General features: G+C 31.4%; 1 protein-coding gene across 1 annotated transcript; it reads left to right on the forward strand.

Annotated features, from left to right (window-relative positions):
* Positions 1–2504: 2504 nt before the first annotated feature.
* Positions 2505–13961, forward strand: LOC147537655 (protein FAR1-RELATED SEQUENCE 5-like). The gene is made up of 6 exons (XM_086642812.1): positions 2505–4567; positions 4659–4745; positions 4829–4883; positions 4958–5464; positions 13555–13705; positions 13804–13961. The coding sequence occupies exons 1-6, from the start codon at positions 2514–2516 to the stop codon at positions 13959–13961; spliced, it is 3012 nt and encodes a 1003-aa protein (XP_086498938.1). The 5' UTR covers positions 2505–2513.
* The last annotated feature ends 750 nt before the right edge of the window (positions 13962–14711 follow it).

Below are 14711 nucleotides of genomic sequence, written 5' to 3' on the forward strand. Positions count from 1 at the left end.
AAGGTTCAAGTCTATTTTTTGTAATCTCCATATTATCCTCCTATAAACAGTACTAACACTTGAATAATAGTAATTGTCGTATTTCTCTTTCTTCAATCATACTTTCTTCTTTTTCTCACCCAAAATTCGCGACACGAGAAGATACTTATATTGATCATCAGTGTTTGTCATCAACTTCATCAGGTTTGGAATCAAATCTAAAACGAGTTTAATTTTTCCATCATCGTCCGCGCTGCTAAATTTTGGAATCAAATCTAAAACGAGTCCATATGTCGTGGGGCCTATCAACTGCATTTGTCATTGAGAACGGACGGACTCCATCCACCAGTCTTTTCCACCACCTGCTGATCTTCAGCGCCGCTAAACTTTTTCTAGCATTATTTCGTTATTGGTGTTGAAATTATTGTAGTAACAATAAAACAACTAATAAATTACCTTAGGTTTTATTTCAAGAGTTTATGAAGTTCTGAAATCAAATCTCGGTGGAAGCAGATTATCATCAGGATTTATACTATATAACTAAGGCAATAAATAAAGTAGAGGTAGGAACATATGGGCTTTGAGACCCATAGGATAACCCTAAGGGTCTTTATGTGGTCCTTAAGGACTAAGATATTCTAATTGGACGTTATAGTGCTCATTCAATTAAGAATGTATTGCATATTACATTTATGATGTATCAATGACATACAAATGTATTGACTCTTGGAGTCCAATTTTTTTTTAAAATATCATTTAAGTCTTTTTAATATTGCATATAGTATGCACTAACAATTTTTAAAGCATTTAGTACGTGAATTAGTTTTAAAGTATATTTTTTCGCAATACTTTTGTAATGAGCAAAAAGTACATATCCAATTTTTGTAATTTCTATATTATCCTCCTATAACCACCACGCATTAACAAATGGAAGAATGGTAACTGTCCTAATTCTTTCTTTTTCTCCGATCATGCATACTTCTCTCTTCGTTTTACTCAAAAATCGTCAACGTTATTAAAGACGATATCTAAGTTGATCATCAATTTTTCTCATCAACTTCATCAAGCGATTTCAGATCTTACTAGTAGTACCTTGGAATCACATTTAAAAAGAACGAGTATGATTTTACTTATCATCTTCATTGATCTACATACGACAAGTTTGGTTTTTTATCGACTACTTCACCTAAAGCGAGGTTGGTTTCGATTTACTCGAAGAGATCTTATTCATTTTTAAGATTTTATTTTTCTCTGTAGAAGTCTCGTGATGTTCCTTACGTATGATTTTTTGTCATTATGTATTTTGAGTTATCATAATAGTTTATTGTTTTCCGGTTTTTTTATCATGCACGATTATCTTAAGGTTTTTTAGATTCACTTGTTTTCAAGTGATGGTATTCCACCATTTCATAATGCATAGAAGATTCATTACTTTCATACTGATGACACTAAAAATAATAATAAGAAAATTACTGGCCTGATGGCGCTAAAATTGAGGGGCTCGAGTTAAGTTTTATTTGAGACCTTCATCGGATAATGTGTAACATTACATTGTTCTTTTACATATGATGTAGTAAAGAAACCCTAAAAATAATTTAAATTAGACAAACTTCTTTTTCTTAAATGAATATAACCGAAAATATTTAATCACATATTATATACTCCCTCCATCCTTGTTTGGGTCTTATTCCTTTAAAGGAAGTCCCAAAATGTTTGTCCACTTATCTTAAATAAGACTCGTTTATTATTAATTTTATTAGAGAGGTGATTTAATGAGCTCAAGCTCATACCCAAGGGTATGAGCTTGAGCTAATAACCGTTGGATTTTGAAGATATCTTCAAAAGATATCAAGGACATTAAGGTACAGCTGTACCTTCCCAAATTAATTACATGCTTTATATGGAAAAGTAATAAGTCACATTGTACCTATGTATTTACGGGAAATGCCATTGGAGTTTTGTACAGAATAAGGAACCAACGTGGTTTCAAAGGCTGGTCATAGTTATAGAATTTTTTTTATTGGGGGGAGATATTGAAGCTTCTATTTAACTACTTGTTTCTATGTTACAAAATCATGAGTGTTTTTCTATATAGAATCTTGAAATTTTATTTCTTTTTAATTTATGAATTTTCTGTTTCTTGTTTGTCATTATTTTGGAGAGTTTCTTTAACCAAAAAATCATGACAGGTTAAATTGCAACACGATTTCAAATTTTAACTACACAAAAATAATTTCTTCTTCTTCTTTACAAATTCTCATAATAATTAGTGTTTCCAATAATCAAATTCTTCTATCTTCGAGAACATGCTTCCACAAAAAAATACGTTTCTCAATGTTGATGAGGGTGAACCTCTTGAAATAAATATTGATAGTGAAAAAAAGGATGAGATTTACAGTATACAAGAGAGAGGTGATGAATGTAAATTAAATCATAAAATCAACGAAGAACATGAAGAATTAGATAGACATGCACGTGAAGAAGAATGTGATGATATTGATAATGAGATAACTGAATTTAGGCCATATGTTGGCATGGATTTTGAATCCCCCGATGAAGCTTACAACTTCTACAACCGATATGCATTCAAGATGGGATTTAGTGTCCGAAAGTCTTCGACATGTAAGTCTAATCGCACTAACACAACAATAGGTCGTAAATATTGTTGCTCACTACAAGGATTGTGTAATTCTACTACATCTGAAAATTTCAAAGACAAAAAAAAAAATCGTTGTGAAACAAGAACGGATTGCAAAGCAATGATCTTTATAAGATTGAGAGCAGAGACTAAATGGGTAGTCTCTCAATTTGTAGAAGAACACAATCACAATCTTGTGCCTCCATGCAAAATACATAAGCTTCGATCGCATAGGAAGATAACAGAAGGTCAAGGAGTAGTTTTGAATAACATGCGTTCAGCGGGTATGAAAACAAATCTTGTGATGAATTATATGGCGCGTGAAGCAGGAGGTATCCGCAATGTTGGATTTACGGAAAGGGATGCGAGAAATTTCTTTAGTTCAAAGAGGAAAAAAGAGCATGGAAAGAGTGACGCAGAAGCTTTACTTGATTATTTTGAACGTCAACATACGGAGAACCCATCATTTTTTTATTCTATCCAAGTTAATTCAGAAGGTCAAATAACAAATTTCTATTGGACTGATGCTAGATCAAGGATGGATTACCATTACTTTGGAGATGTTGTTTGTTTCGATCCTACATATGGAACCAACAGGTATGACATGCCTTTTGTCCCAATTGTTGGCATCAATCATCATTACCAGACAATATTATTTGGTGGTGCATTACTTTATAATGAATCAGAAGAATCTTTTGTGTGGGTTATGAAAACATGGATGAGATCAATGAACGGTAAACAACCAAAAGTGATTCTTACTGATCAAGAATCTGCAATTGGGGGAGCCATTGCGAAGGTATTACCAGGTACGCGACATCGTTATTGTTTATGGCATATATGTAGAAATGCAATGAAGAATTTACCTCATATTATTAATGACCACAAGAGTTTTACTCGTGAATTTAATGATTGTTTGTATGGAAACGAGACAATTGAAGAGTTTCATTCAAATTGGGAAGCAATGTTGAAAAAATACAATTTAGAAAACAATAAGTGGTTGACAAGACTATTTCAAAAAAAAGAAAAATGGGCATCAGTTTATACAAGGGATATATTTTGTGCAGCAATGTATACAACTCAACGTAGTGAGAGTATCAATTCCTTCTTCGATGGGTACTTAAAAAAGAGTTTGCCTTTAGCTGAATTTATTAAAGAATATGAAAGGGCAGTATTAGCTAGAAGAGAAGCGGAAAATGACGAAGACTACGAAACCAATCATAAAATAAGGGCTTTGAGATTTTCAATAAATATTGAGAAACAAGCAGCAGAAATTTACACAAGAATTATCTTTCAAAAATTTCAAAGTCAACTTTTCGATGGTATTTCATATCGACATGAATTGGTAGGGAGAGAGGGGACAAAATCTAGATATCATGTATGGAGATCAGAATACAAACAAGCAACACGTATGGTCACTTTTGACTCTCTTGACATGACTACAAGTTGTACTTGTCAACTTATAGAATTTGCGGGCTATTTATGTAGACATATTCTTAAGATCTTTTTAGTTGAAGATGTTCAAAGTATTCCAATCCAATACATACTAAAGAGGTGGACAAGATATGCAAAATATGGACCGGTGATCGATGAAAAAGGTAAAGAAGTGATAGGTGACTTGAATGAAAGCGTTGCTATTAGATATAGTAAACTTTGCCAAGAGGCAATTAATATTGCAGCCAAGGGTGCAACATCTATTGAATTGTATAAAGTGACATTGAATAGCTTACATAATGCTTTGAAAGAAGTCGAATGTGCAATGAAGAATGAGACCACTAACATATCTAACGAAAATATGGCAAACGGTTCATCTAAAGAGAAAATACAATTGTTAGAACCACCTATTGTCAAGCACAAAGGCCGGAGAAAGAGAATAAAATCTTGGATTGATCAGTTACCGAAGAAGAATATTGTTCAAACTGTCAAAAAAAAATTTAACGGTATTGCAAGGAGGTAATGTTAATTTATGATCCCTAATAAAGTATTTATCTCCACATAGTGTGTTAAAATATTGATAATTTTTATTTGAACTTTTTTTTTTTAGCTCACATGCCATGCAAACAACAACAAAGAAGATTCCTCGTAACACAAAAGGAGAGGAAAAGTCAAAAATATTACAACACCCAATCAGGTATTAATTTATAATATAGTATAAATTTTGTTAGAATCAAAGAAAATTTTATACTAACTTAAAAATTGTATTATATATCGTAGTGGTAATGACAAAGACATACTTTCTAGCACAAACAATGACATTCTAATGAGTCAGGTAACAATATTTTTAAGTTAAACGTTATTTGAAAGAATTTTTTAAAATTTACTAATGATCTTCGATATTTGAAGGGTCCCTACGTAGTTGATGCTTATGCAATGAATAAGAAGAAAAAAGTTCTCTTACCGGACCTTAACGAGGATCTTCCACCTGAAATAAAAGACAACATCTCACAATGGAACATGGATTTAATTTCTTTCGACTCTAGTATTGATAAAGATTTTGGTCAATTGTTTAGTTTCCATGATGTAAACACAAAGAAGACGGATTATGTTAGTCAAAATCTCATATTAAAAGATATGTCTTATGAATGGGTGTTAGAGAGTTTGTTGTCCGAGTTTGGTGAAAAGGTTAAGCAACATGTCATTGAAAGGTTAGAGGATGTTTTAGGTGATGGTCATTGTGGATACAGGTGTTGTGCAGAGCTTTTAGGTTTGGACAAAGAAGACGGATGGGTAATTGTTCGTAAGAAAATGCTCGAGACATTAAAAGAAGATGAAGTTATATTCTCTGAGCATTTGGGTGTTGATCGGTACATATATATTACAGAAGTACTTGACTATTATGAAGAATTTGTGGTAAGGGACATTGGTTTACTTTACCTGATATGGGTTGTTTATTTGCTACAACTTTCAATTGTGTCTTGTGTGTGCTATCAGAAACTCAAAATATAACATATCCACCGCTTAGGGGAGGTATTCCAGAAGAGCCAAAGATTATTGCAATTGTGATATCAGAGAGGCAAAATCACTTTGTGAAGGCAATTCTAAAAGAAAATGCTCCAATTCCACATATATATAAAGGTTGGCATCGATATTGTCTACCTTGTGCATTTGAATGGGCACATTGGGTTGAATCCAAAAGTGAAGCATGGAATTTTATTAGTATTTAATTAATTTTCTCAAGAATGTTACTAATACTTTGTTAAATTTATGAGTTCAATTTCCAACGAATTTTAATTTATGAAGTATATGATTATGGTCTAACATTGTTAATTTTTCATCACCAACTTTTATAGTCTTTTAGTTCAACAGAAAAAAAAAAAACTTTTGTAGTCTTTTATCTTTTCTAGTTTATTGATATCTACTAGTTTGACAGTTTTGTAAATAATTTAGTTTAATGGGTTATCTCCCCCCAACAAAAAAAATTCTATAACTATGACCAGCCTTTGAAACCACGTTGGTTCCTTATTCTGTACAAAACTCCAATGGCATTTCCCGTAAATACATAGGTACAATGTGACTTATTACTTTTCCATATAAAGCATGTAATTAATTTGGGAAGGTACAGCTGTACCTTAATGTCCTTGATATCTTTTGAAGATATCTTCAAAATCCAACGGTTATTAGCTCAAGCTCATACCCTTGGGTATGAGCTTGAGCTCATTAAATCACCTCTCTTTTATTATCATTTCTCAATCAACCCTTACTTTTGATAAGGTTCCACACTACTGCATGTAATACTCTAAAGTAACTACGGATAAATTAGGAAAATACATTTAGTTAGCAAACAATAAATGTAAATCCTTAATAAGTTGGATTTCCTAAAAGGTCAAACAAATTGGGATGGAGGGAGTATAATATTAAGGTAATAAATAAATACCTCTAAAAGTGGTAAGTATTATTAGTTGGAAATATATGTTTTTTTGTTAAAAGAGTTGGAAATATATGTGAAAGAATTTAATTTTTTTCAATAAATAAAAAATTTATAAAGATAAAATAAATATATTTTGATAAAAAAAAGTAATTTATTATGACAAAACAAACTTATAACTTTCTTATCTTAGATGACTGAATTGACATCATGGCGACCCGGGCCAAAGCAGCTGCTTTGGCTCCATTTGGATAAGGACCCCCCCCCCCCCCCCCCCCCACAAAGTGGATTTATTTATGGGCAGTCGGTAAATTATTAAAGAAGGAGTTTCTATAACTTTAAATTAGTTTGAGAATCTAAAAAAAACTGTACGCGACTTCGACACTACGTGAGCAATTGAAAGAAACCTACTGACTACGACCTAATAACACAATTCCAATTGAAAAGGTAACATACTGACCTAGACATTTACCCAATTTCTATTTTATTTAGCCTAGAACCTAAAAGCAAAACCTAATCATACTTAATTACTCTCTCTCTCTCTCTTTAAAGTCTCAACGTACTTTCTCACATCTTTATTTCTCTCACAGACTTGTTTAACTTCCTGATATGCTTAACTTTTTTACTTGTTCTCTCTCTTTCTTTCAATCCCCCTCCCTTTCACTTGCCTTATTTTCTACTCTTTATCTTTCTAAATTTTCTTATGTGAGAGTTAATTTAAAATTTAGTTTTATCGTTAAAATATGCTTTTACAGTATACTCATTTGTTGGTTATATTACAGGATCTTTACCAGCTACATATGTACTTTTAATTAGATCTCTTAATGTTAATTTTTTATGCAACAAATAAGCAAAATAATTGTTGTCACTATTACACAGGGGCAGCCGGGGCCCAAAGAAGCCAAAGCGGCTGCTTTGGGCCCCAAGCTAGTGAGGGCCCCAAAAGTTTAGAAAGACCCTCAGACCTTCTTATAGAGAGAAACACCAGACTTCTTGTTAGTACCTAAATTAGTTAGCCTTACTTAAATATTTACAAAGAATACTTAATTTCACTAAGAAATTACCACTTATCAACTTAATTAAAATAGAAGGTTTATGACTTTTCTCCCTTAAATCTTTTCTTTCCTATGTAGGGTAAATATTTCATTTTTCCTTAATAGTCTCTCTCTGCCTCATACTCTAAATGGTATTTATCTCTTTCTTTCTTTTTTTTTGTTATTTTTTTCCATCTTGGAGTTTATACTCATCTTATTATTTCTCTGAATTAATTTACTTCTTTTTTCTCTTCAGTCTTGATTTTATATTATTGTCTAATGAGATTTAGATTTAAATTGAATCACACTACTTATAAAATGTAATATATAGAAGTTAGGATTACTTTTTTGTGGATAAATTTGTATTATTAATTGGTTTTATCATTTAAATCTTATGTAATTTTGGGATACTATTATTACGAAAAAAAATTATCTTTTAAGTTAGTGGTCGTCGGGGCCCCATCTTTTATCCCCGCTTTAGGTCACCCAAAGATTTGGCTCGGCCCTGCTATTACATGAGATTGTTTTTTATATTTATATGATATTGAATCTATATAATTGTATTATTTAGTAAGACAAGGGTTATTGGTCTAAACTTTTCCATTTAAAGTCTAAGTTTTGGCATTGTACTTTAATTATTTCATTGATATTTTATGTAGCAATGAAGCGTACATAAAAAGAGAGAAAAGAGAAAAATATCAGAGATATTAACAAAATCTCAAGAAGATTCCCCTAATAAGTATTTTACGACAACTAAAAAACTTCAGAACAATTCCACTGAAGAACCTACAAATATGATTGAAGAATTTAGTAGTGGAAATATGGTTGAAGAAATTGTTGGACATGACGTTGGTCATCAAAATATAAATGAATAACATGAAAAGGAAACTATTCCTGAAAAACATAGATATGGAGATGTTAGTGAAGAACCAGAGAAGGAGAACATTGATTAAGATATCGAGAACAAGAATATTAATGAAGATTTTAGTGATCCGACTAGTTGGAAAACAATTGATCATCCAATAAGGGACTTTCTTGTCGAAAGGGGATCCATTACAGTTTTAAGAGATGAAGATGATTTTCCAAAAGATGCTTTTAAGAGACGCTTCTCTTCGAAGTATTATGCTCGACATTTATCTAATGCAGATAGACACGATAGGAAGTGGTTTATGTATTCAAATAAGTTGAACAAAGTATTTTGTTTTTTTTACAAATTATTCAAGCAAGACCAAATGTCATCCGTTTAGCTGAAGATGGAATAAATGATGGCGTAATCTTGGGACAAACTTAAACAACATGAGCCGAACATTGAGCATATTATTAATATGAGTGCTTGGATTCAGTTGGAAACAGGATTGAAAAATAATGCAACCATTGATGAAACTATGCAAGATCAAATTAACAAAGAGAGGGATCATTGGAAGGAGGCAGAGGCGGAACCAGGATTTCAAATCAGGGGAGGCGAACCTTAACTTGAACTTCACAAATTCTTTCGTAAGCAAAAAAAAAGAAACTATATCGGTTTCTACTTACAAGCATGTAATGTCCAAAAATGAAAACTGAAAGTTGGTACTAGACACCGGTAGAAACGATTGATCAAGCTAAACCCTTTGAAGTGGATCTTAGATAGAAAAGAACAAAAGAAGTAGAAGATACACAAATTAAGTTCGCTAAACAATAGTCACCTATTCATCAATACCAATTACAAATCAAATTGTTTACTAGACTACACAGTAATTGTAATATCTAGGTTTATGGTTTCGAATGTAAAATTCAACTTTTGAATCACATTCTAGCCGTTTCTATTCAAATAAGTAATCAAATTATCATTTGACCGAAATAGTAATACTTAATCCAGGTTTAAGGTATTGAGAGACTAATTTAAATGAAACCTAGTTTTGAGTCAACTTCCATGTTATATTATAAACTATCCAGGTTTTGCATAAGTTTTTTCTATTGAAAGATCAAAATATAATCATTTTCACATAAAAACAACAAACTCTCAAAATAGTTATAAGAGAAACAATTAGGAGTATAGATTTTCGAATAAATTTTCTTTATCAAATTTCATATGGAACAATTTATAGAGAAAAACCCTAAACCAATTTAGAGAGAGAAACTATAAGCTATAACAGATTATGAATATATAATTTACATAAGTTCAATCCCCCAATATTAAACTAATCAATAATTATTACAAGATGAAAACAAATAATCCCTAAATAATCTACAAAGAAGAAACTAAGATTCTAAAACAAATTCAATTAGTGATTACCTGAATGATTGAATCAAAGAATGAAAACTAAAATACTGAAGAATTTTGAGAGAGATAATATGAATAAAAAATCTTCAATCTCTTCCTCCCTCTCGCCCTCCAAACTCTAGGTTAAGCTTTCTCTTGGTTGAGTTTTCACAGAACTCTCACGCCCTCCAAACTCTTACTCTCGCTTAAGCTTTCTAAAACATTTTCTAAAAAAAAAAAAAAAAAAATGACTAAAATACCCGGCTTTATTCGAAAAATTACAGAAATTACCAGGGGCAATTGCCCCTTTCTGCCCTCACATAGGTCCGCCCATGGAAGGAGGTATTAGTAAGATTAATTGCTCTAGTGAAAACTCTTGTTAGTAACAAATTTCTTTAAAGTACATATTTTTCATGTGTTTGATTGGCAAACAAGAGAAAAAATAAGATAGATCATGTGACCTTTTTTTCTCTTTAACTTTCTTCAAAAAGAAGAGTTCTTTTACTCACCTTTACAGGAGAAAAAAAATATTTCCCAACAACTTTTGGGTAAGTTTTTCCTTTATAAAGAGAAAACCTAGCATCTATTATATAAAACAGAAGGGAAAACGATGACTGGGACAAACACCCTTATTTAATTATGCATATTGTCTAGAAGCCCCTCTCAAAATTTAAAATATAGTCCTTCGTAGAAATAAAGTTACCTATTTAAAAAACAATAATCCTTTCTTTCTTAGAAATAAAATAACTAATTTAAGAAAAAAAGAAACAAAATTAATTTCAAGGGTTAAAGAAAGAAATTAAAATCTCTCTCTCTCAATAAAATAATAACTAATTTAAGAGAAAAGAAACAAAAAAATAATACAAAAATAATAATAACTAATAAAAAAATCTCTCTCTCAATAAAATATAACAATAAATTTCGTAACATTTGATTGATACAAGTGTTCGTGCCTTAGGGCACGAAAAAGAAAGAAACAAAATAAATTTCAAGGATTAAAGAAAGAAATTAAAATCTCTCTCTCTCTCTCTCAATAGAATAATAACTAATTTAAGAGAAAAGAAACAAAAAAGTAATACAAAAAAATAATAACTAATAAAAATCTCTCTCTCTCTCTCTCAATTAAATTTCGTAACATTGGATTGATACAAGTGTCCGTGCCCTAGGGCACGGGATATACCCTAGTCTATTAAAAGACGAAAAAAGAAAAAAGATAGAGGAAGAACAAGACGGAGGAAAGGAGGAAAACAAAAAAAAAGAAAAAAAGAAAAGAAAAGCACGTCACGAATTACTTCTATCTACCTTTCTTTAGTTTCAAACTTTTTATCTCTCATCATAAATGTTGTTTACTTTTTCTCTCAAACTTTTTATCTGGATGTTTTGTAAATTTTAATGACTTTAATTTTTTTTCTTTTGTAGGCAATGTCTATTAGGGTAGTTTATTATAATTGATCATAAAATTAGATAATCCTACAATAGCAATTGAGTGTTAGTACACAATACGAGTACAAAAATCAAATCTTTTGATCATGATTGTTGATTTTGAAATCATCTCATGTAAACTTATGACCCTTTATTTAATTTTTATAAAATAATTAATTATCATAACTTATCTTAACCAAAAACTAATTATTTATATTATACCACAACGGTAATATCTTAACAAACTAACTTATAATCATAGTTATTTTAAAATGTCGCACTCGAATTAGCAACCAATACTCTTCAATCATGATAATTATCGTTTGTGTACTATTGACGTTTGGATAACGTTACTGCGCATTACACTATTAATATATTAGTTAAAGATGTTGTAAGAAGTAGTTTTGATTTGTCATATTTTATTTTATTATATATATATATAACTAGTAAGATATTATACATATAAGTTTTGGTATAGTTGTTTGCTACGGTGTACAATGCAAACACCACCAGTTAAGGTTACGCATTTTATGCACAATGATGATTATCATCATACATGCATTTTGGAGTAATCGTCGTAGGAGGCATGCCATATGGGTAAGAGAGCTTACATAAATCGATACCTAGACAGAAACAACATATTGCAAAGAATTTACTTCGAGAGTGATATATATTGTCATAAACAACTTCGAATGAACCGAGGACAGTTTCAACGCTTATGTGTACGCTTACGTGGTTATGATTTAGCCGACAATCGACATGTAAAGGTAGAAGAACAAGTTGTTATATTCTTAAACACAATTGGACAGGATCAACGTAATAGCAATTCAGTTCTTCAATTTATTCAATCAGGAAGAAATGTTAGTTGGTATTTCCATATAGTTTTGTCAACAACACTTAGGCTTTACAAAGATGTTGTTAGACCAACGACAAACGCTAACTCTCCGATTGATGGAAGTTGTCGACAAACTTAGCATGAGTAATTCAAGGTTAGTCTAGGTTCAATAGTGCTCTAGTCTTTTATAACTAAATCTATAAGTAATTTAGTTAATCGCATCATGTATATTATACATGACACTGTCGGTGCAATCAATGGTGTACCCATATCAGAGCAATTGTTCCTATCTAAGACCAACCTTGATATCGTAATAGAAAAACATACATTTCTCAAATATTCTTGTAGCATATGGCTTTAATATGAAATTTCATTACGTACTTGCTGGGTGGGAAGGGTTTGCTCATGATGGTCGTCTTTTGAGATGTGTAGTCCCTCATTTTGGACGCAAAATTAACAGTTTCAATTGATATGGAACTTTTAAATAGTTATATCAAATGAAAGAAATTATTTAGGTAAAAATCTATTATTCAAGTAGAGTTATAACTAGGTTATGCCAATGTAGGTAAATATTATCTTGTTGATGTTGGATTCCCGCTAGTACTCGGGTTTCTCACACCATATCGTGGCACACAATATCATCTGCAAGATCATGTTGGTCGTCGACCTCAAAATCCTAAAGCTCTATTTAATAATTGTCATTCATCCTTGCATAATGTCGTCGAAATGACTATATGATTGTTAAAGAAAAGATTGCATATTTGAGAAATGCACCATTTCACGATATATTAATACACAAGTTAAGGTTGTGATCGCATGTTGTGCTTTGCATAACTTCTTACGAGATGAAGATTCTGATGATATAAGTAGTGACGAAGATTCTGAGGATAAGGAGGCAAACTAGATGATGTAGACCAATACGTGCAAGATGAAGAAATTAATATTGTCCCATCACAAACTTGGACACCAGAGATATATCGGCAGAGGACATTTGGACTAATTTTTCAAATTTATAGTTATAGTAATTTTCTCATTCATGTGTTAAGTATATTGTGGAATATTTCTTCTCATTTTTTAAAATATTTATTATATTATTCTCTAAATTATGGTTTGTCAGATAATTTAACAGTTTTAGATTATCAAAATAAATGACATTATGATTTTTTACATGTTGATAAAGATGGTTGCTGAGTTTGCTCCTGCCAATTTAAACAAAAAGTGTAAGAAGGCTACTCTAACGTGGAACAGTATAATGGATGATATTCTAGTAAATACGCTTTATGATTATATTTTGGCTGAAAAAATTGGAATAAAAAAGTAATTGGTAAAACATAAAAGAAGACGGAAATCCTTATTACTACTGAAAATTTCAAAGCTCATATGAAAACATTCAGAAATCATTATACTACCGCGAGAAATGCAATCACCTCCAACAGATTTGCCTTTAACATAGTAACTTTTCGCACTGAGGCAGATGACGATGCATGGAGAAATTACGTAGAGGTACGTTTTTCTATTTATACTTTCTTAAAAAAATAATAGATAAAGTTTGACTTTGTCATTCACTTTGCTTATTGTCAAGCACACCCTACTGCAACAAATTTGCGTACGAAGAGTTTTCTGTATCAGGTAAAATTAGGAGTCATCGTTGGGACAGAACAAGCCATTAGCAATAAACAAATGGAGGCTGATGGTATTTCTCATGAATTACCTAGTTAGTGAATTATTCGAAATTACTAACTTTCAAAAAATTTAATCATAATTTTATTCAATAAAATGTTTTTATTATAGGTGAAAATGACAATATGACGTCTATCAATTTGGATGAAGATGAAGGCTTATGCTCTCCAACTTCCATTGATCGAGATCAATTTATAGCGCCAAACGTAGACGACGGTCGGAATCTGATGAAACATCTGTTTAAGCTGCAAACAAACTTGCCGAAGTAGTTCAAGCTCCTCAAGATCGTGGTGTGGAAGATGAGTTGATGGTCATTCCAAACTTGAGCAAACAAGAGGTTGAAGACTCTATGTATATGATCGGAGAGAACCCCGAACTTACATGTATATTCCTTACTTTTTCTGAATCAAGAAAAGCATAATGGTTAAGGAGAAAGTTAACCAGCGGTTAAACGAGGGTAAAGTAGTTACACTTTTTCGCGAATTAATAAACTTTAGTATGACTCAACTTAGCATTAGTATTACTAATTTAGGAGATTACATTAATTTTAATAATCTTTAAGTAATTATTAACATATTAGTTTGACTCGGTTGTAGTTTCCACAAATTTTGACAATATTCTTGTGGATAATATGATTTATTTTGATGTTTAACAAAATATTTTTCTTGGTTAACCAAACATAGGAAAGAATAAAAAATAAAAAACTTATTTTTTCCTAGCAAACCAAACAGTGGAAAAGTAAGAAAATGGAAAACGAAATTTTTCCTCTGTAATGAACCAAACAATAGAAAAAGTAAAAAGTGTTTACGGAGAAAAAATTTCTCGGGAAAAAAATTTTTTGGGGTAATTTTTTTCCTTACCGCAAATTACTATCAAACACAACCTTGGTCTCTCTATCTCTTCCCTCGGTCTTTCTCTCTCTCTCTCTCTCTCTCTTACCTCTATCTTCTTCTCTCTCCCTTCTGAACTTCGGCGCTGGAAATGTGGAATAAGGAAATGAGGGATAATCTTTCATTTTA

This window comes from Eschscholzia californica, unplaced genomic scaffold (assembly GCF_041429995.1).
Source record: "Eschscholzia californica isolate CP2 unplaced genomic scaffold, dmEscCali1.0.p SCAF_5, whole genome shotgun sequence".
NCBI classification, from domain to species: Eukaryota; Viridiplantae; Streptophyta; class Magnoliopsida; order Ranunculales; family Papaveraceae; genus Eschscholzia; species Eschscholzia californica.